Raw genomic sequence first — 24,416 nt, 5'->3', positions numbered from 1 at the left:
GCTTCTATGTAGCTCCTGTTTCCTCCTGTGCTGTTATCTGAGTCGTTTTTTATGATAGGGACACACATGGAGGGCCAGAGCACTAAGTGTGTGCTCTGAACTGTTTCTCCACCCTGTATCTGTCTTTTAAAGCAAACCTTAAAGCCAAGTGTACTTGAGAATTCTCCTCTAATCTAACCATTTCTCATCTTGGTAACCTCTCCTCCTTACTGTAATGGCCAGTCTGCAGTTTGCCATTTTGCTACATCTGGCAGACTGCCTTAAAATTTTTTCTCTTCACTGTATGTTCTCTCCCCAAAGGATCTTACATGTTTCTCTTTTAGAAGTCAGGTAGTATGTCATATTTCTTCGGTGACTTCTCAGCATATACAGGAGAAGATATATACTGGTGCAAGACTTAACAACCTTTAGCTGCAAAATGGGGTTATCCCTGACTGAAATAAAGAGGAGGGACTCTGTGGAAGGAGGGCCCTTTGCTTGGGAAATTCTTGATAATAAAAGATGACTGATGCAAGTTGGTTAAATTTTTAATTACCTGTGGGCCATAAACACTTCAGTTTGGTTCTTTTCAAATCAGTTATTTGCCAAGTAGAAATGGGAGTGAATAATTTTTAGCACGGAACATTGGTGGTTTTAAAAAACTAGTGTTGCTGAAAAGTCCTTAGTATTTCTGGTATAATATCCAGATTGGCCACAAATGCCAGGAATCAGGGGAAAGGGATTTTGATACAGCAAAGGTCTTATGTGTTTTTGGTGGAGAAGTTGACTGTCTTCTCAAAGGTAGATGCATAGCGCTGTTCTTGACTTTCAAGGAATAACATATATGTTTATATGAAAACAGCCTTATTAAGGAGCCAGACACACTTTCTAAAATAACAAATTAGAACTGTTGTTTGAAACAGAAGCCAGTCTTAAGAGTTGAAAAGTTCAGCAATGAAATTGGCTGTTTGCCATTGGGAGGTGTGTGTACACTGGCTGATGCTGAGCTGATTCCTCCAAGACTGTCACCTTCTAGCAATAAAGAGCGGCTGCATGCCAGATGCAGGTGTTCAAGTGGCAGCTTAAAACCCCATTTTTTCCAGTGAGAATGAAAAGGGAGGAAGGACATAACATACACATGCAAGTAAAACAAAGGTTGGTATATGCTTTTAGATGTTGCCTAAACATATTCACTTCACTTCACTTCCTTTTTTTTTTTTAATTTTTATAAAATGGATTCACTTGCTTTTTTATTTTCAAGTACTGTGTTTGGAACTAGCCATCTTCCAATTTTGTTGGTGGTTATAATTTTAGCCGTGTCTTATTTCTTCCAGACCAGTGCAGTTTCTTTTATTACTGAATACAAAGCTGATATTTTAATCACCTGATTGCCCTTCCTCCTCTGGATCTAGTAACTCAGATGCTATTTCTTCTTATGTTGGGGCCATGACAATGTCAACTTCTACTTTAAAATCTGGAGCATATCTAAAGTGTCCCTCAACCCTGATAGGGTCTCATTTGGTACATAGTTTCTGTCTAGGATCCTCATCTCTATTCTGGACCATCTATTTCATTATAAAAGACAAGGAGGAAATCTTCATAAATATATATATTACTTTGAGGGGACCAGGATGTAGTTTGCCTGGTCAAGTACATGCCACAGGCACACCCAGCCACCACAGTCGAGCAATGGAGCAGTGCCATGGTGTGTGTCTTTCTCACTCTCTCTCCCCCTTTGTGTTGCTCACCCTCTCTCTTATAAAACAGTCTGTCAGGAGTAGTAGAATGATGAAGTGTGTAGTTCCAACAAAAACCCTAGTGACAAAGTGTTTTTTTTTTTTTTTGGAAATGATAATCACTCAACTTGTTTATACAAAATAATTGAGTTAGGACTTCTACACTTCTTGAAAGTGTAGCTGACTGAGCTGCTGCATTTATAATTATAGTATATTTATAATTATATGTAAGCATATAAACATGCATACTTACAAATAGACTATTAAAAGTTGTAAATTATTGACCTCCATTGAAACAGAACATGGGAAGTACAAACAGGCTTTAAAATGTACTTAAATACAGAAGTTAAAAAAGAAATACAGGAGTTTCTTAAATCTGATTTATTAAAAGCAGAATATAAAAATTCACCTATTAAAATGTTTTCCTCTAATCAAATATTTCCTATTATGATGTTTATCCTCTAAGAAGTTAAAGAAAAACAAATTCCAAGGAAGAAACATTTGAAGTCAGAATTACTCATCTGGTTGCAGTGTTTATTCCAGTTCTGCGGTTCCACTGTGTTCCTCCAAGTTTTCAACCATTAACACGCCAAACCGATTACTCCCCTCGTAAGCACACCTTGTGTCCGAGGAGGTTCCCGCTGTGTTCTTCAACCAGCTGGCACCTTTTTTCTTTTGCCTTTTTCTTTTGGAATTTGATTTACTCTTTGGGAGGAATAACTCAGCAGGGGCATATGACTTTGTGGCACTGAACAGATGTTCATAAAGTTGCTCTGCTTCTAGGCACATGCTTAAGAGAGTTTCTACAGAGGTTGATCCTAGCAGCTGTTGGCATAGGCTGTGCACCAGGCTTCCACTGTACAGTCTGTTGAGAGGGAGGGAGAGAGGGCAGCATTAGGAGCCAGGGTTCAGTGGGACAGCTGTCGTTAGCATAACTGCATAAGTATCAAGACACTAGTTTTGTTGCTATTAAAATCATTTAAGAGTAATATGTTTCAAGAAGAATCAAAACATTACTTTTTTAATTACGGATTTAATCATGGGTTACAAAATGCTAAGATTACCGGGGTATAGTTCTCTGCCACATCCACTCAGAGCACAAAGATTACCTATTGATTGATGCATGATACTAAAAACTTTTTAAAATAAATTATAGATGCAGGTCTGGGCAGAGTGCACACGTTACTGTGCACAAGGACTCAGGTTCCGACTCTCCACCTGCATGGGGGAAGCACCCCAAGGAGTCAAGCAGGTCTGCAGGTGTCTCTTTCTCTCTCTGCCTATCTCCCCTCCCCCTTTCAATTTCTCTCTTCCTATCAAATACAAAGAAAAAAGAAAAAAAAAATGGCCACCAGGAGCAGTAGTTTTGTAGTGTTGGCACCAAGCCCCAGTGATAACTTGGTGGCAATAAAAACAAGTAGATTAAAGATGCATGCTGGTTATGCTTCTAGCCCAAAGCTGAGCAGGTCTTTTGACACTTCAAAGGGAAGGCAGTAAAGGTGACTTTGATAAACCAAACAGGAATCTGTTGAAATAAGGAAAATTGTAATTTTTACTCAATTTAACAACCTCCATTCCTCCTTCCTTCCTGGCAATCACATTTGGTCTTATAACCTAAAGGTTTGTTTTCATTTGATTTTTTAAAAGTAGGAGTGAAGCTACATGGTGTTTTGTCTTTTTCTCCATCTGATTTCCCTAAACATACCCCTTAGATCCCCCCATGTTGTTGTAAATGACAAACTTTTTCTTTCCCCTCTCCTTTATCCCTCCCCCCTTCCTCCTCCCCCCCCCCTCTGTTTCTTTGTTCCGTAATAGCTGAGTAGTAAAGGAACTGGATCTAATCATCACTGAAGAGTTGCATTGAGGAGAATATGGAAATAATATTCTCTTTTGTTGTAACAGTGGCCTAAGACCAATTATACTAAGATTAATAAAAATAACTTCTTGACTTGAAATAAATGTATTTACTTTTTTTAATATTTATTTTATTCCCTTGTGTTGCCTTTGTCTTATTGTTGTAGTTATTATTGTTGTTGGATAGGACAAAGAGAAATAAAGAGAGGAGGGGAAGACAGAGAGAGAGAAAGACACCTGCAGACCTGCTTCAGTGCTTGGAAAGTAATGCCCCTGCAAGTGGGGAGCCGGGGGCTCAAACTGGGATCCTTTTGTCAGTCGTCATGCTTTGTGCCAACTGTGCTTAACCCACTGCGCTACCGCTGACTCCTGAAAGTATTTACTTCTGTCTGCAGCCAGTGGAAGTAGTTTCCCATGGTGCTTACCGAGTTAGGTCTGGCTCTGGGAAAGGTGTGGACAGCAACTGACTGAGATACAGTGCCATCTGCAGACAGGACTGCCACTGACAGAAGATGTGAGCTGTGTCTAGATCCAGTTTCCGGTCTGGTTGTGTCTGCTTCTTCACTCTTTGGAGCTCTTCATACAGCTTTTTAGCACCATTCTCCTGTAGGCCTTCCTTCCCTACATTAAGGGACAACCCAAGGGCAGTAATTCCCAAACACACCGCATAAGCTTGTAATTTCCTCTCTCTATAAAACTTCAGGTCCCACATACACAAAACTTAGTTTAAATAACAAAAATGCTTGTCTTTTAACTCTACAGTCACAGCCTTGATATACAGATGGAAATATTTATACCGAGATGCCTTTTTAGTGACAACCTAAATTATTTTCCTTAAAATAGTCTCTCTTCTGCCTGGCTTTAAAAACATCTGTATCCGAATGTCCCACACTCTATGGAACATATACATCATAATAGATATTCTTTTTACTGTTCTCCTTGACTAAACTTCCTTTCATAGAGACCCCACATTATAGTGCACTTGTTTGACATAACAGCCTGTATATTTACAGTGCACTTGTACTTGGTGGGATGAAAACCTATGTATAGGATTTAAAATAATCTGACAAATCAGCGTCTTCCCGTTGTAGAGAATAAGGAGCCCAAAGCAGCAACTCTAGGAAACAAAGAATGTTCTGTGTACGCAGCTATCAGCTCCTGCAGGTTGGCTGGAATAAGGATACATAAAATTAGATCTGGACCAACTTGAAAATAATAAACCTTTGACCATTTAGAGAGCAGCAAGGCACTGAGCCTGCCAGGGCACAGGGTCCACAGTACCTAAAAAAAAAGAGACAGACCCTTGACATGCTCCTTCTGTTGGACTTACGAAAAAATTAGTAGACTTGTATTTTGAGAATTTTCTGCTATAAATAATGGGAACAAGCAAGCCAAAATTATCTGTTAGTTCAAACTTGGATTATATGCATTTCCAGATAGCTACCAGGACTGTTGGTCATGGCGTGTAGGGGCCCCATCAGCATCCCCAGCAGAAGCGCTTGTAGATGATGTAGCTTAGCCGTGCCCTCCGTGTGCTGGAGCCAGTAGCAACAGACGGCAACGGGCAATTTCAGCAAATCGGGGACACAGTCCAGGCTGGTCTGCTTCACCTTTAATGTTTCCAATAGCAGTCTCTGTCGTCTAGCCAAGGAGAGCTGCCAAACATAGCAAACATCCCACAGATTACTTGGGGGGATTTTTTTTTTCCCTCCAGTGTGACGAGAGCTTAGTGCAAATGATATATGGTCTGTTCCAAATCTTTCTGTGACCTTTCCCCTTTATGCACCCCATAAAGAGTTTTGGTTCATACTCTCAGAGGGGTAATGTTAGGGAAAAATGACCAGAGGACTCTGAACTCCCAATTCCATCAGGACCCAGAGAGAGAAGAGGAAGAAAGGGACACTCAAAAGTAGTAGATGTGACAGAAGAGAAGGCAGGACCATAGGGAAAAAAATGGGCATTTAATCCCCCAATAGAGAAATTTAAAAAAGAAAGAAAAAATGGGCATATAGATAGATATAGAAAAAACAGTCAACCCATGTGTGCGACCTTGGGAGAACTAATGCAGTTTCCAGTGGAGGGAATGGGGACACAGAACTCTGGTGGTGGAGAAAAGAAAGGGGTGCAGTTATACCCCTGTTATCTTATACTTTTTAAAATCACTAATAAAAATAAGTCCCACCCCCTCAACTTTGAGTTAGATACGAGGGAAGCCCAGGAATTTTTAATGATTAGGCTTTGAGAAACGAAAGAGCTACACTTAACCTAAGTCCTTGCTGGTGGATAATTTAGGCCACAGCACCTCTACAATGCATAGCTCACACCTATTTTACATACACAACACACACACATCAATCCTAGTTAATTGTAGATTTCAATGTGAAAGGCAAGTAAACATTAATGACCTACCTCAGAATAGGCAATGAGTTCTTAAGGCCACAGAAAAATTAACTGTCACAGAATAGAAAGACTATCCACAGGATGGGAAAGGCTAATTCACATAATAAATGTTATAGAAATCAACAACAACAAAAACAATAGTGGGTAAAGGATTTTTTTAAATCTCCATTTATTTATTGGATAGACAGCCAGATTGAGAGGGAAGAGAAGGACAGAGACACATCTGCAGCCCTGCTTCACCACTCACAAAGCTTCCCCCTTGCAGCTGGGGACCAGGGGCTCAAACCTGGGTCCTTGTGCACTGTAATATGTGCACTCAACCAGGTGCACCACCACCCAGCCCCGAGGTAAAGGATTTTGAATAAGAACTTACGTAACAGAATTCTAAATGGCCCACAGACACACAAAAAGGTATTCAACTAAGTAATGAAAATAAAATTTCACACCCAAGTGGTTAAAATGATGCCATTACACAGCCAAAATACCAAGGATGTATTTATTAATGAGAGAGAACCAGAGCATTACTCCAGCACATGAGGTGCTAGGGACTGAACTTGGGATTTAAAGCTTGAGAGTTTATAGTGCTTTATGCACGATTACATCTCCCAGGCTGCAAGAATATCTAATTTTTTGTTTCAAGGATAGAAGACAGTATGAGCAAGGAGGCAAAGGAAGAAGCTGTTGGTAGGAACTGATATAATCTCTACCTTTGCGAGATCATTTAGTAAAGCTGAACATATGAAATTTTATGACCAGCAATTCCACTATTATAGATGCAATAGAAATGTGTGTGGTTTCACTCAGTGATGCGCATGAGAATGTTCATAACAGCCAAACTAACCAAATGCCCATTAACTACAAAATGGGAAAACCAATTATGACACATTCCCACAATGCAGCAACATAGAGAAATGAGAACTTGCCTACAATTATAGCCATGTGAATGAATCTCACCAACCTCACATTGAACAAAATCACAACAAAGTATTAGTGCTCACCAATGTGTCCTGGAGCTCAGCTTCCCCAGAGACCCACCCTACTAGGGAAAGAGAGAGGCAGACTGGGAGTTTGGACCGACCAGTCAACGCCCATGTTCAGCGGGGAAGCAATTACAGAAGCCAGACCTTCTACCTTCTGCAACCCTCAATGACCCTGGGTCCATGCTCCCAGCGGGATAGAGAATGGGAAAGCTATCAGGGGAGGGGGTGGGATATGGAGATTGGGTGGTGGGAATTGTGTGGAGTTGTACCCCTCCTACCTTATGGTTTTGTTAATTAATCCTTTCTTAAATAAAAAAATTTAAAAAAAAGTATTAGTGCTATTCCAGTCCATTTCTATAAAGACCATTCAAACTAGCTGTTATGTCAGGATAGTGGTTACAGGGGATGGCAGGCAGGGTGTGTGTTTAGGGGGGTGTGGGAGCGGAGGTCTGCTGACACCATGCACTAAGAAAAGTTTCTGGGGTGCTGAAGATGAGTATTTACCTAGGGGCTCATGATGTAACATGTCAAGATTGTGCAAATTCATTAAGCTATACAGTTATCTGTGCATTTTGCTATATGTATATATTCACGAGTTACACAGAAGCAAAAAAAAGGGAAAGTTTAAGTGATGTGGACACATTATTTTAGTTGCAAGGTGAACTCATGAATGTAAACACTGATCATAATATACACTTAAAAAAATGTGCACTTCAGGAGTCGGGCGGTAGCGCGGTGGGTTAAGCGTAGGTGGTGCAAAGCTCAAGGTCCTGCGTAAGGATCCCAGTTCAAGCCCCCGGCTCCCCATCTGCAAGAGAATCACTTCACAAGTGGTGAAGCAGGTCTGCAGGTGTCTATCTTTCTCTCCCCCTCTCTGTCGTCATCCCCTCCTCTCTCCATTTCTCTCTGTCCTGTCCAGCAACAATGACATCAATAACAACAACTACAACAATAAGAAAATGTGCACTTCATTGTACATCATCTATTTCCCAATAAATCCACAAGGGAAATTTAAAAATAAGATCCAGCCCTCCAGGCAGGGGATATATCATAATGGGTATGCAAAGAGACTCTCATGCCTCAGGTTCAGTCCCCTGCATCACCTTAAGACAGATCTGAGCAGTGCTCTGGTAAAAAAGGAAAAAAATAATCCAACCATCTAGCACAACACCATTTATGTTATAAATAAAAATGATTTCAACTTTATAGGGGTGGGTAAAGTTATAAATCCTTCTATTTGGAATTTGACTTAAGCTCAACTCTAATTCTGCAACTCCATAAACATGACAATGTCAGCTGAGTGATTCACTTAGAATGATAAAGTGACTTCTAACAACTGCATCCAGACTTGAACTCTAAATGAAGTGGAAATACCAGGTGGGGCTTCACTGAATGCAATGACTTGTAAAGGTCCTTCCAGGAACTGCCAATGCCATGTCCATGAGATTATTACAAGAAAGCTTAGAATGGTCTAGTAGGTGGCATAGTGGACAAGCATTGGACTCTCAAGCATGAGGTCCTGAGTTCGAACCTCAACAGCACATGTTCCAGAGTGATGTCTGGTCTTTCTCTAGCTCATTAAGTAAATAAAATCATTTTTAAATAATCAGGATAAATGATAGGCTAGTTATTGGTTGGCTTTTTAAGCTAGGGATTGGCACTGCTGCTGTTCGGAGCAGGATGATTCTTCAAGGGGAATTAGGGTACTTTGCTACACAATGTAAGACATTTAAGCAGCATTTTGGGCTTCTCCCCACTAGATGCCAGCAGCAACTATCCCTTGCTTCATTAATCCTCAGGTCAGGACAATCAAAAGTGCCTCCAGATTTAGTCAACTCTTCCCTGAGGGTGAAATCTTGTGGGATTTCACTGGTGGTGAACTGTGTCCAAGAACTTAGAAAAAGATAGTTTGGGCCAATGTACTGGGAAGCTCCTTTTGGTATATCCCATGTTTGAGTGCTTGAATACACTGGGCACCAAGAGTGGCAGAAGGCAGTTTTTTACATCTGAATATTTAGTTGAGTCTAAGAAAACTCCCAACAGACATTGCAGTGAAATTGTGAAATCTATAAATTATGCCAGCCTAATTCATATCTATTTGTAATTTTAATACACTTATGCAATACTATAAAAAACAAAACACTGGACTCCACCAAAAATGTGTTTTTACCTTGAAGGGGGGGGGGTTGCTTTGGTGGTTAGTTGATTTTAAGCAGCACTGAGTTAGGCTAAGAGTCATGTTTTCAGTATCAAACTCAGCAAGTCACCATGATGTCATAGACCTAAAGACGACGGGGGGTGGGGGTGGGAGTTCCTCATCAATAAAAATGAAAAAATTGAGCCTACTCTCAGAATTAATCATGTCAGTTGCAATCTGACAGAGTGAGATATTAGCTAAGCATAGGATCAGTCACTCTTTTTGACAGCTCACAATTTTTTTTCTTTCAGCCACCTAACCCTATTCTGATAGCTAGTATCAACAGAATAGTAGCAATTATCACAAAGATTACAGACCACTGAAGTCCAATTGAAATGTCAGATGCAGAGCTGAAAGACTGAGGTTTGATTCCTAGCAATGACACTTTGGCTGGGTTAAAGTACTTTTAAGTCCAACTTTTCTGTTACAAAATGAAGACAGTCTAGCAACCAACCTCAGTCTACTATATGGAGAGAAATTCTATACCTAAGAACGGTTATAACCTGCAAAGAGCTGCACCAAAATTTTATTTCATGCACTTACCTTGGGCAATTTGTCTAAGTTAAAGTGATCCTTGGGCAGCCCTACTGCATCAACAATGGATGTTTTGATATTTTTACTAGCCCTTTCCACTTCACTGAAAGCTAGGGGCTGAGATGGCAAGACATTCCTAGACATGTTCTCTAGATGTGGAGAAGCATTCAGAAGAAGCCCATAGATGACCTGCCGGATGGGCTGAGATATCCTATGGGCATTTGGTCGCTGCATGTTTTCCACCTGTGTGTGAAGAATGGTCCGTCTTAGCACCAAAGCATCACTGATGAAAGGTGACAGCTGGCCGTGGGCTAAATCCCCTAGTACCCACTCTGGCAAACCCAGTCTCAAGGCATCTGGACAGGTGTAAGTACCACACTGGAAGAAGTCCTGCAGCTTCACATGAGACTGCTGGTATTCTTCCATGGAACAGCCAAGAAGTTCCTTAACATTTTCTCGATCCTTTTTGGGGAGGCATTTCAGAACATGATCTAGTGCTTCAGCAGGCCCAGCAAAATGAGACAACCAGCTCAGAAGTCCCAAAACTCGGTGGTGTCTCCTTCCCTTAGAATTGGTAGAGCCAGAAGGAAGATGTACTTTACTTAAGAATATTTCTACAACAGGTAGATGGATATAGTCATTTCCACACAGCACCGCAAAGAGAGGTAGAAGAGCTCTATTCATGTTGCTGAAGTGTTGGCAGAATGCACTGAGGGAAAAACATTTGGCAGGGATATAGTAGTCCCTTGTGCCCTTAACGGTGTTCACATTTCGCCACTGAAAGCTATTCAGTGGGCAAAATCCAGTTTTCAGGTCAAAAATGCAAAAGTCACTATCTGATGATAACACAGGGCAGTTCCAATGATTAGCAAGTGTCATAATGTCCCGGTCTGCTTCTGAAAAGGACTGGACAAAAGATACCTGAAGCTTGATTAAAACTTGTATGAACACTTCTCTGGTGAGTAAGGGGCAGACACATCCACCCCCACCAACAGAAAGGTTATGGGCCATGTGGATCTTCTCTCTAGCTCGATCCTTTATAGTTGAAAGCTTTTTATCAGAAATATCACATCCTCCATCTAATACAACATATGGGAATATGTTACAAGCAAACAGTGATTCAAAGAACTTATGCACAATGTCTGCAAAAGAGTCATAGTCCCCTCCGTACCGGAGCTCTAAGCCAGAACTGAAGCTAAGCCGGTGGAAGAGAGCATAACCATCGATGATCAGCTTGGTGTTTCGCAACTTCAAATCGATGAAGAACTCATTGCTGTGATCTTCCACAAAACTCATTAACCCTCGGATACCCATGATGGCAATCTGAAGAGCTACCTGTTTTAAAACAATAGGACACACTTTTTCATTGTTGCTGGTTATAAGAGAAGCAAATCGGTACTTCCAGCACCATCAACTCAACAACAAAGGCTACAACTGCTCTTTGGGTAACACATACTAGGTATCTTACCTAGGTCCTTGGGCAACACCAGCTAGTTAAGTGGGGTTTTTTTTTGTTTGTTGTTGTTTTTCTTCTCTTCTACTTTTCCCACGTTACAAACTCAAATGTTTCATGGATTTTGACCTTTGGACTGAGATGGAAGTTGACTCTATAGGAAAATCAGTTAAAATCAATGTCAACACAACAGTACAAAATCTCTCTGGACTTTTGATACTGAAATGAGTTACCATCTTACAACTCACAGTAATACTTTATGGAGTCAAATAAAAAGTCTTAAACTCCAAAAGATGCTCTTGTCCTCAACCTCATAACTAACTCAGAAAGAACTAGGATTCAGTTCCAAAGAGTGCAGGGTCAGGGATATGTTTCTAGTTTTTCTTTTTGACAATATCAGGGAACCTCCTCCAGGCCATAGCTTTGCAGGCTCCTCTAAACTCACATAGTTTTGAAGAAGTAAACTATCACTGTCTATACTGCTAGGAACTACCTCTAGTTCTGCCCCATCCAGGAACTTTTATCATCTTCTTGCCTTTGCTTATCTGGCACTATTACCAGTGATAATCTACCTTAACTGGGTACTTGAAGTCTGGGTCTGATTCTTCCTGGTGACTGCCCTGTCTATCTGTGCCCATGGACCAAAACCTGACTCGCTCCAGTACTTTTTAAAAAAATTTTCTTTATTGGGGAATTAATGATTTACAGTCAACAGTAAAATAAAATACAATAGCTTGTACATGTGTAACATTTCTGTTTTCCACATAACAATTCAAATCCCTCTAGGTCCTCCTCTGTCTTCAAGGACCTGAACCCCACTCCCCACCCCAACCCCAGTCTTTTACTGCAATACACCAACCAACACCTTCTTTATACAAAGTCGTGGACTCGTGTCAAGCAAGGATTTTTTTTTTTTCGGTCCTGATTTTGATTTTCAAAGATACTGCATTAAAGTAACCTTTCACAACCTGGAGGTGGCACGGTGGACAAAGTGATAGATTTACAAGCATAAGATCTTGAGATCAACTCCCTGCATCATATGTGCCAGAGTGATGCTGTGGCTCTCTTGATCTTCCCTCCTCCTTTTATAAACCTAAATAAATAAATAAATAAATAAACAAATAAATTGACCTCTCATTTGATTACCGAGTTCTGGGGCGTCCCTTTGCATCTGGTGGCAGATTTCACCCCAGTCTTGGCCCCAGCTACACCTGGGCGACCCTGTCCAGTCCTGTAATTACTTCTTCACGAGTCTGTTTTGTAAAAGTTATGCGAGCAGAGACCGTGGTCAGCTCACCCCGAGGTGTTTACATTCGATTGTACAGAGCAGCTGTTCAGGAACTCACGCCGATGGAGAGAAAAGGTGCGCAAAGGTGGGAGTCCTCATGCACCAGGCCTCCAGGGTCCTCACACCCGCCTCCCCGGCCAGCAGCAGCGTGCACCCGCCCAGTGCTCCCAAGGCACCGGCTCCTCCATCGGAGGGCAGAGGAGGATGCCCGCCGGAAGCCGGGAGCTGGAGCGTCCAGACTCCAAGAGCGGAAACGGAAGTCTTCGAGTATGACGTCACTCGAAGCCCGCTTCAGTGTCGTGGGTGACACCTGCCGGCGGGGAAGGTTCTCCCGGGCTTGGGATCCCCAAGCCGAGGCTGAGGCAGGCATCCCGAAATGGCTGCTGTCTAGTTAGGAATGTCCCGCCCTCCCCGGGCCTGCTCGCTTCCCCGCCGCCCATCAGGATCACCCACTTCCTCCTGGGTGACTGTCTCCGCCGTGCCATGCCTGGTTAGTTTCCCAGCATGACCCGCGCGGTCTCCGTGGCAACAGAGCCAAACAACTGGCCCGCGCGGTCTCCGTGGCAACAGAGCCAAACAACTGGCCCGCGGTGGGCACGGGCGGCGGGCGGCGGGCGGCGGCCCCGCAGAGATCCCGCTCCGGGCGGGACAGAGGCCCCTCGCCGGGACAGGTAATGCTCCTGGGCGCCCAGGAAGGCACTCGGTGTCGGCTGCCCCTGCCAGGCTCCAGAGAAGCCTGGTTCTCCCCTCGATATACGTTCACCCGCTCTACGAACAGGACATTTGTTGTTGTTGTTTTAGGTGGAGGCCAGAAATGTGTTCGTTTCGGTTTAAGATTAGGTTCGCAGGTAGAATCCGGTGTCCACCCCGCCTCCTCTCTTCTTAATATCACCCGGGAAGAGCACTAGCGCCCAGGCTATGAGAAACACCTTTTCCGTTTGTTAGTTTATTTGTTGCCCCTCGACAGAACTGTTTCACCTCTAAGGATCGGTTGTCCAAAGAAGGAATTCCTCGCCTTCCTCCAGTCCCCATGCAGCTTTAATTCTAACCCTCCACCCCTTTTCCTCCGTTTCCCCCGAGACACTTATTTTATTCCCCCCTCCAAAGTTTATTGAACGCCGCCCTGTGCCCGACACTATATTATAATTTCTGGGAAACTCGACCTCTCAGAAAGAAGTGTGCTTCCCTTCGCCTGAAGATGGGCTTGTTAGCTCATCTCTAAAATGAGAACAAAACTGTACATTTTGATGACATGAAAGACAACAGTCCTGCTTTTCCTAATTCTACCTTATAGCTCCTTGAGGAATTAAATGTTTAACTATATTGTCAGCTAACATTAAACATTTTATGTTTATATTTCCTGTTCCCAATTTAGATAGATTATTCAGTTTGAATAATAGAAACTTCAAAAATGGGGTACATTTGCTTAGGGGGAAAAAAAAACTTCAATTCTAATCCATGCCCCTTTTTGGATCTATTCTATGCAAATAGAATAGATGGGGCTTACAGTACACAGAAAAAAAACAAATCGAAAGGGATGAGGACTGTTGGTGTAGTGCATCAAAGTAAAAGACTCTGGGATTGGTGGGGGTGGGGGAGGTACAGGTCCTGGAGCATGATGACAGGAGGACCTGGGATGACAGGGATTACATTGTTATGTGGAAAACTGAGAAATGTTACACATATACAAAGTACTGCATGTAACTGTCAACAGTAAATGATTAATCCCCCTCAATAAACAAAAGAAGAAAGAAAAAGGAAGAAAGAAAGAAAGTCAGGGCTGCAGAGAGAGCTCACAGCAAGGGCACAGGTTTGAGTTCCAGCAACACTTGGGAGGTATTATGGCGCTACCAGAGGGGCCTGGTGCTGTGATGTCTCCTCTCTTCTTTCTCTCTAGCTGAAGAACAAAAAAACAAAAACAAAAAAAAAAAAGAAAGAAATCAGCACAATGCTGGTTAGGCTTAATCCTAACTCATTATTTGTAAATCAAAATACATTTAAAGTAGGAAGAATTATTTTTTTGCATGTATTTTTTTAATATTTATTTTATTTATTTATTCCCTTTTGTTGCCCTTGTTGTTTTATTGTTGTAGTTATTATTATTGTTGTTGTCATTGTTGGATAGGACAGAGAGAAATGGAGAGAGGAGGGGAAGACAGAGAGGAGGAGAGAAAGACAGACACCTGCAGACCTGCTTCACCGCCTGTGAAGCGACTCCCCTGCAGGTGGGGAGCCAGGGTTCCAACCGGGATCCTTATGCCGGTCCTTGTGCTTTGTGCCACCAGCACTTAACCCACTGCACTACAGCCCGACTCCCTTTTAAATATATATTTTTTATATTTATTTTTATTTATTCCCTTTTGTTGCCCTTGTTTTTTTATTGTTGTAGTTATTATTGTTGCCATCGTTGTTGGATAGGACAGAGAGAAATGGAGAGGGGAGGGGGAAGAAAGAGAGGGGGAGAGAAAGACAGACACCTGCAGACCTGTTTCACCGCTTGTGAAGCGACACCCCTGCAGGTGGGGAGCCAGGGCTTGAACCAGGATCCTTATGCGGGTCCTTGTGCTTAGCGCCACCTGCGCTTAACCCGCTGCGCTACAGCCCGACTTGGAAGAATTATTTTTAAAAAGTTGATTCAGTGGGTCAGGTGGTAGTGCAACAGGTTAAGTGCACATGGTACACAACAAGGGCAACAATAAGGGAAGCAAAATGGGAAAAAATGGCCTCCAGGAGCAGTGGATTCCTGGTGCAGGGACTGAGCCCCAGTGGTAACCCTGGAGGAATAAAAAAAAAAGTTGATTAAAGTATATAGGCTTAAGGAAATGGTAATCTTATATTTGGCATGAAAGTCTTTTTGAATAACCATTATGCCATCTCCACAGCCTGTGAAATTCTTTTTTTCTTTTATATATGTTTGTTATTAAAAGAGATAGAAAGAAATTGAGGGGGATAGAGGGAAAGAGACAGAGACACCTGCAGCCCTGCTTCGCCATTCATGAAGCTTTTCCCCTGCAGGTGGGGACCAGGGACTTGAAGCCCAGTCCTTGAACGCTGTAACATGTACTCAACCAGGTGCGCCACCGACTGACCCCACATTTGGACTTTTATAGCACATGCAAGGCTTAAGAAAATAAAGGTTAAAAAATACCTGTTCTGCCTGATAATGGTCATTATTTTGTTGGTCACTTACTCTTCAGGGAGCTTGAATCTTGCAGTTTCTGAACCCTGACTGAACAGTGGAATCACATCTTAAAACTGTATGTGTTCAGTCAATTCTCAGTAAATTCTGTTGTAGTTGGGGTATATAGCCTATGGTTTTTTGAAAGTTCCCAGGCAATTTAAGCTTGCAGCTAGACTCAAACCTATCAGGGCTTAGTGTGGGAGCAAAACACTATTTGTATATATGTAAAAACAAATATCGGACTGTCAAAAAGAGTCACGATTCATTTTTGCATAGAAAACAGAAAATACACCATGGCTTTTTTGAAGCCAAGTAACTACAGGCTACCGTGAATGTAGCGAAGGATAAGTCCTGGTCACTGGGAAGCACACCAGCACTTACTAAGCTGGAAGGATGGGGTCAGGTGACACACAGCTTCCCACGACAAGTGTTATTTCAGCGGAGATTAGAACTGGAGTGACTTAAGAACTAGTCAGTGGTCTTCACACTTTATTTGGAGTCAGAATTAGTCAGAGGGATTGTTAAAACACCAGTCAAGGAGCCCTACTCCGCCAGTTTCATTTGGCAAGTGTGTGGGTGGGGGAGGAGAATTTGCACCTGTGGCTCCTGTAGCCTTGGGCCTCAGGGCTGCACTGTGAGAATCAGTGCCCAAGTCACAAGTGTGGGAGAGAGCAGCTCAGTGTGAGATAGCTTAAGATAAAAGAGGTGTCCAGCGTTTACATAAATGTGCATCTGCTAAGCATTAAAATGCTTGTTGTCAAATACACGGGAAGGCATCATTTGAGATGCCTGTGCACTAATCTTCTGTAGGTCTTTAGTATCACTGATTATTCCATCCTCTTGTTGGGTATGTAGGTAGGCTCTGGTTTCCACCACCACCACCACCACCACCCCCCCTTTTTAATTTAGCCAAAGCACTGCTCAGCTCTGCCTTATGGTAATGCCAGGCATTGAAGCTGGCTATGAAAGTCTGTTTTGCTACCATTGGTAATATCTCTCCAGCCCTTCTGGTACCCTCTTTGAAGCTAAAATAGAAAAATATCAACTGTAGCTCTTAACATCATCAGGGATTGTGTATAATCATTATGTATAGTGATATAAACCAGAAAAACTATTGAGGAACCAGGCTTCAGTCATTGAGAAATGAGGGACATTCTCCACCATTCCACTGAAGCTTATGTGGGCCAGTTATGAATTCTGGCCACATTTGCTGAGATGTTCAGTTGTAATTAGAAAACAAGGACTTCATCCATTTTCAGGTTTATTTCTGACACACTGAGAAATGGAGAAATCAGTTTTCATATTGTAAGGAATGAACTAGAAAACCTCCCCGTATGTATGCTTTTACCATTTATAGGAAAGGAAATTGTTTCCTCTTGGAGAATTAATGAATTGATCATGGTAGCCCAACAGTGTCAAAATAATTAAAAAATGAGTAATATGTCTTATTAGAATACATAGATTTTAAAGCAAGCTTTCAGATAAAGAATGTGACAGTAATTTCAGCTATTTAACGGTGAAGAGCCTACAGCAAAGCTAGTGTTTATATATTGCACTTGCTAATGGATTTTCTATACAACTTGTTTAATCATTTAAACAGTTCCTAGCTTTCTGTTTTGAGTCATTTTAAACACAGCACTAGTATATTTAACAAGCCCCAACTTTGAGTTCATTTTATGTACTTCTATTAAAAATATTATTTCCGGGAGTCGGGCGGTAGCGCAGCGGGTTAAGCGCACGTGGCGCAAAGCGCAAGGACCGGCCTAAGGATCCCGGTTCGAGCCCCCGGCTCCCCACCTGCAGGGGAGTCGCTTCACAGACGGTGAAGCAGGTCTGCAGGTGTCTGTCTTTCTCTTCCCCTCCTCTCTCCATTTCTCTCTGTCCTATCCAACAACGATGACAACAAGAATATCTACAACAATAAAACAACAACAAGGGCAACAAAAGGGAATAAATAAATTTTAAAAATAGATATTATTTCCATATTATGACCAGAGGTTCTTTCCAGTGGGTATTTGGGAGAATTGGGTTGAGTGGGATGAGTTAATTTAATAGAATTCAATGGTTTACACAGTGGAGAGTTAGGGAAGCAATTTGAAGGAAACTAATGATTTTGCCTTGCCAGAAAATGTAGCTTTCTTCATCTTTTTTTTTCATTATAGTAATTCAGCTTTTTTAATTTAAAAACTCTCTACTTTTTAAAGAATGATTATAATGTGAAAGTATATCAAGATAGTTCATGTTGTGGAGGCTTTTGTGCACAGGCTGTTGATAGTTGAATCGGGAAAAGGTAAATTTGAACTTGGCCTTCACTGTAGCTTTGCAGGCCCTCTGTCTGTCATGGAGCCAAGTCTCTGAGCTCCTGGCCATCTTACAGTGTGTAGGGTTTAGGATCTAGAAGAAAAAGAGGAAGTTACCAGGGTACACAGTTACTTTGCTTACTTCAATGCTGGTAATGAAGTCAGTTTTCTGGGGCAAACAATTTACATTTTCCAGAGACTGCTATCTCTGTCCTCATCATAATAAAATAAATAAGAGTAAATAAAATGGACTGTTTCACACAAAATATGATCTATTGATAGAATACAAATTATAATTGAGGATCCCTTGTTATATCATTACAATATGACTTATTGTGCTATTACTGGTTTTTCTACTATATAACCGGACTTCTAATTCATTAGAATTACACAAGTGGATTAATGTTCTTCTGTTTTCAGACCCTAGGCTACATGCATGCACTGTTTTGTGGCAACCTTTTCATCCCTTAAACTTCTGAGAGAGGACAGAGACTGCAGCACCACTCACCACCCAGTGTGCTGCTTTGCCATGTGCTCTACCCAGGTTGAAGCCAGCCCCCACCAATGTTGAAGGAACCTGTGGTCTCTTTAACTCCCACTCTGCCTCTTTGTCTAAAATAAATAAATAAGCAAGTTCTTGGGCATTCTCCAGTTCAATTTCAAGAGTAAAGATTGCATAAGCTTCCTACTAGTCTGTCTTGTATAAAGCATCTGTCTTTCATCTCTCTACTTTTTTCACTAAGCATAATACGCTCCAGTTGTATCCATTTTGTCCCAAAGGACACAATATCATCTGTGTTGGTTGCAGAGTAGTATTTCATGGAGTATATACCTAATAACTTCTTAAAAAATTTTTTATATGTATTTATTTGTTTATTTTCCCTTTTGTTGCCATTTTTATTGTTGTAGTTATTGTTGTTGTTATTGATGTCATCGTTGTTAGATAGGAAAGAGAGAAATGGAGAGAGGAGAGGAAGATGGGGGGGGAGAGAAAGACAGACACCTGCTGACCTCACCAACTGTAAGTGACTCCCCTGCAGGTGGGGAGCCAAGGGCTCGAACCAGGATCCTTACACGGTCCTTGTGCTCTGTGCCCATGCTCTTAACCCACTGCGCTACCGCCTGCCTCCCACCTAATAACTTCTTTAGAGTCATCAGTTGATGGGTGTTTACTGACTCCAATCTTGGGCTGTTGTGAATAATGCAGCTACGAACATAGGGGTTCATATGTCCCATAGAATTAGTGTCTAAGTTTCCACTGGATAAATGCCTAAGAGTATTTGATATAAATGTAATATAAATGCTGGATCATAAGGTGAGTCTATTTTTATTTAAGGGCTCTCCATACAGTCTTCCAAAGGAGCTGTGGCATCTGTGGAACATAGTCCCCTTTCTCCACAGCCTCTCCAACACCTGCCATTTCCTAGTTTGTTAATGAAAGCCATTCATTAGCAGAGATGTGACATGGAATCTCAGTGTAGTTTTAATTTGCTTCTCTCTAATGGTAAGTGAAATGGAGCATTCCTTCATGTGTCTGTGGGCCATGTGTTTCTCTCTCTCTCTCTCTCTCTCTCCCTCCCTCCCTCTGTCCCTCTCTTATTCTCCTCCTCCTCCTCTCTTTGCCTTCAGGGTTATTGCTGGGGCTCGGTGCCAGCACTACATCCACTGCTCCAGGTGGCCATTTTTTCCATTTTTATTGGATAGGACAGAGAGAAGTTGAGAGAGGAGAGAGACATAGAGGGAGAGAGAAAGCCAGACACCTAAAGACCTGCTTCACCACTTCTGAAGTGACCCCCTGCAGGCAGGGAGCTAGGGGGTCGAACCAGGATCCTTATGTGGGTCCTGTGCTTAGTACATTGTGCACCTAACCTAGTGAGCTATCGCCCAGCCCCATGCGTATCTCTTCTTTATAAAATTGTCCATTTAGTTCTTTGGCCCACTCTTTTATTAGTTATTTTGTAGAACTGTACCAATTCTGTATAGATATTTGGTATCAGTAGTATATTGGATGTGTTTTGTGCATATGCACAGATGATATTGTGTCCTTCCGGACAAAATGGATGCAACCGGAACATATTAAGCTTAGTGAAAAAAGTAAAGAGATGAAAAACAACTATCAGATGGTTTCATTCATATATGGACTCTAGAGAACTGATACTCACGAATTTATAAAACAAACCAACCAACAAACCGAAGCAAGCGAGCTGTAAGACTGTGAGGCACTAACTTTATATTTGCACTGACTGATCAATGTATCACCTAGTTTGTTTCTCGTATGTAGAAGCTTTGTGGTTTGATTTAGTCCCATTTAGTTAGTTATTTATTTTTGCCTCCAGGGTTGTCACAGCGATTTAGTGCCAGCACTGTGAATCCACTGCTCCTGGAACCCCCCTTATTTCAGTTTTATTGGGTAGAAGAGAGATAGAGATGGAGAAAGACACCTTCATACCTGCTTCAGTGCTTGTAAAGTGGGGAGCTGGAACTTGAACCATGATCCTTGTGTGGATTCTTGGATTTCTGTGGTGATATCTTTTCTTTCATATACAATCCTATTTATTTCAGTCTCTCCCTCCCCTTTTTTTTTAGTGAGTCTGGCAAAGGGTTTGTCAATTTTGTTTACTCTCTTTTTTCCCTCTTGTAATGCTATTTTGTTTTCTTTATGGGGGGGGGGCTAATGGCTTACAGTCAACAGTAAAAGACAGTAGTTGGTACATGTGTAACATTTCTTAGTTTTCCCCCATAACAGTTTAGTCCCCTCTAGGTCCTCCTCTGTCATCATGTTCTAGGCTTGTTTATTTGGCATATTTATTTGAAACATATTAAAATTAGAGTTCAATATGACACTGTTCTGTATGGGATAGTTTTAAGTATTTTATTTATAAATTTGACTGCTGATTTGAAAAAGAAAGTCTAGTTAGCTCCATACCATCATAGACAGGTATCTGAGTCAATAAGCATTGTTCTTAGCTATTTGTAACCCTGGCAGAGCCCAACCCCTGACAGTTTGTTGTGGCAGTCCTCTTTCAGTGCTGAACAAGGAAATTAAAGAGATGCAAGAAATGAATAAGTAGTTTAGCCCCTAGTGTTAGAGATACTAGAGATCCTGTATAGATTTTTCTGTAAATTAGTATTGCTTAAAAATCATTTTATTAGAGGACGAGTGGTTATCTCAGACTCATCTTCAGAATCCTTTGCCAAACTGTTTGACATTTCAACCAACTACTACTACTACTACCACTACTACTACCACTACAACAACTAATACTACTACCACTACCACCACTACCACTACTACCACTACCACTACTACCACTACTACTACTGCTGCTACTACCACTACTACTACTGCTACTACTACCACTAATACCACTACTACTACTGCTACTACTACCACTAATAGCACTACTACTACTGCTACTACTACCACTACTACTACTACCACTACCACCACTACCACTACCATTACTACTACTACTACCACTACTACTACTACTACCACCACTACCACCACTACCACCACTACTACTACTACTACTACCACCACTACTACTACCACTACAACAACTACTACTACCACTACCGCTACTGCTACTACTACCACCACTACTACTACTACCACTACTACTACTACTTCTACTACCACCACTACTACTACCACTACAACAACTACTACTACTACTACCACTACCACTACCACCACTACCACTGCTACTGCTACTACTACCACTACTACCGCTACTGCTACTACTACCACTACCACCACTACTACTACTACTACTACTACTACCACCACTACCACCCCTACTACTACTACTACCACCACTACTACTACCACTACTACTACTGCTACTACTACCACTACTACTACTGCTACTACTACCACTACTACTACTACCACTACTACTACTACCACCACTACTACTACCACTACAACAACTACTACTACTACTACCACTACCACCACTACTACTACCACTACTACTACTACTGCTACTACTACCACTACTACTACTACCACTACTACTACTACTGCTACTACTACCACTACTACCACTACTACTGCTACTGCTACTACTACCACTACCACCACCACCACCACCACCACCACCACCACTACTACTACTACCACTACTACCACTACTACTGCTACTGCTACTACTACCACTACCACTACTACCACTACTACTGCTACTGCTACCACTACCACTACCACTACTACCACTATTACCACTACTACTGCTACTGCTACTACTACCATTACCACTACTACCACTACTACTGCTACTGCTACTACTACCACCACCACCACCACCACCACCACCACCACCACCACCACTACCACTACTACTATTTCTACCGACTTTTTAGTCGAGAGAGATGGAGAGAGAAAGATACCAGACCACTGTTCAGCTCAGCTCTGTCTTATGGTGCTGGGGATTGAACCTGGGACCTCAAACTCTCAGGAAAGTCTTTTGCAGAACCATTGTGTTGTCTCCCCAGCCTTCAACCATCTGAATTAATATAAAGTGTGTGTGTTCATCATTTGTGTCAGGAAATGACCAGTGGGCGCATCCTCATGAGGCTTTAGCCATTAAGTATTTGAAAGGTATTTGGTTATCAGAAAAGTCAGGATCCCCTTTTCTCTATGCAAAAAGCATCCTGCCTTTTCTGACAACCCAATAATTTGAAGACTTTAAATTTCGGAGTTTTAGTTCAAGTTAATGGCACATTTGTTTTTTACCTCAGCTGTCATTCAGAAGGCTGGATATTTTACATTTTACTGAGAGCAAGTTCATTCTGGTGTGTGGTGAATCTGTTTCCCATATTATCCATGAAATAAATTGAGTTGGTCCCTCATGTGACAAAGAGAAAGAGCAGATAAGCTGTGAAAACATTTTGTTCTGAAACTGTCCAAGAAGAATATTAAAGATAGTGAGTTAGAATTAACCAAATAAATGGTTTGTCTTTTTTTTTTTTTTGCTTAAATACAATTAACACCAACTTAGAATACAATCTTCATTCTAAACCTTGTTTCTCCCTATCTCTATCCTATATAAATAAAATATTAAAGTATTCTCAAATACATAGAGAGGAAGGTGGCACGGCACCAACCCACCCCTCATGAAGTTTCCCTCCAAGGTGTCTCCATGTGGTGCTGGGGGCTTAAACTCTGGTCTTCATGCAAAGTGACATGTGCACTCTATTGACTGAACTATGGCCCACACCCCCCACTTGTACTTTTAAATGAATACTTTCTCTAGTCATGTGTAAGTAATGTGTTACACAGCTTGCTTTTTTTTTTTTTAAACCTTTAAAGTGGATAGTACTTTGAAGGCCACAGTTAAAGTCAATATTTTGTGGAGATTAAATCAAAGATCTATAGAGGTATCATCAAACTCTCTTGTATGTAAAGTTTTAAACACTGGTCAGTTGAGACACGATTCTTCTTCTGTGGTAGATCACTACTTGAGCATCTCCCTTCCCCCGTTTAAGTTCGGCTCTTGTTTAACATTTACTGCCTGTACCATATTTTGTTTACATCATCACTCATGTATGTGTCTCATGAATTCACTTGAATATTACATTTTATTTTTCAATTGAAAACCCACATGTGTTTCTTATTAGATATAGTAAGTATCAACATGACATATTTGGATCTATTAGTTCTAGGTGGCATTTCTAAAGGATTCGTTAAGTATTGTTTTTATCTTAATAGCCTCAAGTACTACAGCCTTCCAGCAGCCTTCCAAGACCCACAGACCACACCCAGGGAAAACTAATAAAGCCACAACATACAGAGTCCCACAGTGAATGCACAACCCAGGCCACACATCTGGATGTTGCACATCTGAATGAAAGCTTCACGTGTGACTTGCAACAAGAGAGTAGCCACGGCCTGGAAGAGGAGCCCTTTGCATCTAGACTTCCATGCACTAGGGGTGTCCTTGAGAGGCCTCCTTCTGAAGCACACTTGAACATGACCAGGGATTTTCCTCACCGTTTGGCAAATCATCACGTTAATGACATGCATTCAGTACCCACCTCTCTTCAGACACTTCCTCAGTCTGGTGTGGCAGTGCAAGCTAAGAGAGCTGGAGGTGGTCAGCCTTCCCCGAGGGCTACACATCTCAGCCCAAGTCCTGGAAGCTTCCCAAGCCGTCCATGTTGAATTCTTTGGTACGTCCTCCAGTTTATGAATCATCTCCGAGTAGAACTTCCACTGGTATGAAGTCATCAATAATCACACCCTGTAATTCAGCCAAACTTCAGCCAACATCTAGTCAGATAAATCTTGCCAGTAATCCAAGCCCCAAGGTATCTAAGCTCTATCCCCTGTCTGGCTTTTTCAAACAGAAACAAATAAGTAACCTATGAGTTGAATTCTAGAACTTTCAGTCCAAGACAAACATCCCAAGGCCACTAATAAGAAGAAAGGAAATCATGCAGGATACTAAAGGCAATTTGATTTCTGGGGACTGTTTGGCCCCAAATTAATATTTTTGTCTTCCTAAAC

The 24,416-nt window shown here is 41.7% G+C and overlaps 1 protein-coding gene, 1 long non-coding RNA gene and 1 pseudogene across 3 annotated transcripts in view; 2 read left to right on the top strand and 1 right to left on the bottom strand.

The window, feature by feature from the left end:
• Nucleotides 1-2,081: 2,081 nt before the first annotated feature.
• On the bottom strand, nt 2,082-12,832 carry ASTE1 (asteroid homolog 1). Of its 2 annotated transcripts, XM_060180822.1 has the most exons (6): nt 12,431-12,832; nt 11,149-11,287; nt 9,690-11,015; nt 5,014-5,224; nt 3,995-4,190; nt 2,082-2,580 (listed from the first exon to the last, which is right to left on the bottom strand). In XM_060180822.1, the coding sequence occupies exons 3-6, from the start codon at nt 10,992-10,994 to the stop codon at nt 2,250-2,252; spliced, it is 2,043 nt and encodes a 680-aa protein (XP_060036805.1). In that variant the 5' UTR covers nt 10,995-11,015; nt 11,149-11,287; nt 12,431-12,832; the 3' UTR covers nt 2,082-2,249. The 2 variants fall into 2 exon arrangements, with proteins under 2 accessions (XP_060036805.1, XP_016046656.1); XM_016191170.2 differs by lacking the exon at nt 11,149-11,287.
• A 117-nt stretch (nt 12,833-12,949) lies between these two features.
• The window catches only part of LOC132535309 (uncharacterized), a 54,544-nt gene continuing 43,077 nt past the window's right edge, over nt 12,950-24,416 (top strand). Inside the window, exon 1 of the long non-coding RNA XR_009547105.1 lies at nt 12,950-13,092. This is a non-coding gene — a long non-coding RNA (uncharacterized LOC132535309). The remainder of the gene's footprint in view (nt 13,093-24,416) is intronic.
• LOC103119855 (uncharacterized) lies at nt 23,512-24,415 on the top strand (annotated as a pseudogene).

This window comes from Erinaceus europaeus, chromosome 21 (genome assembly GCF_950295315.1).
Source record: "Erinaceus europaeus chromosome 21, mEriEur2.1, whole genome shotgun sequence".
NCBI lineage: Eukaryota > Metazoa > Chordata > Mammalia > Eulipotyphla > Erinaceidae > Erinaceus > Erinaceus europaeus.
Note: the sequence above shows the minus strand (reverse complement) of the source record. Positions and strands in the feature narration are given on the sequence as shown.

Bases quoted from the DNA above. Each gene is read 5' to 3' on its own strand.
- ASTE1 (XM_060180822.1), bottom strand. From the start codon at position 10,994: ATGGGTATCCGAGGGTTAATGAGTTTTGTGGAAGATCACAGCAATGAG. The intron at 4,191-5,013 runs GTAGCTATCTGG...CCCTTAATGTAG, and splicing joins CGCCATGACCAACAGTCCTG to GGAAGGAAGGCCTACAGGAG. The intron at 2,581-3,994 runs GTAAGCACCATG...CCCTCTCAACAG, and splicing joins CCAGAGCCAGACCTAACTCG to ACTGTACAGTGGAAGCCTGG.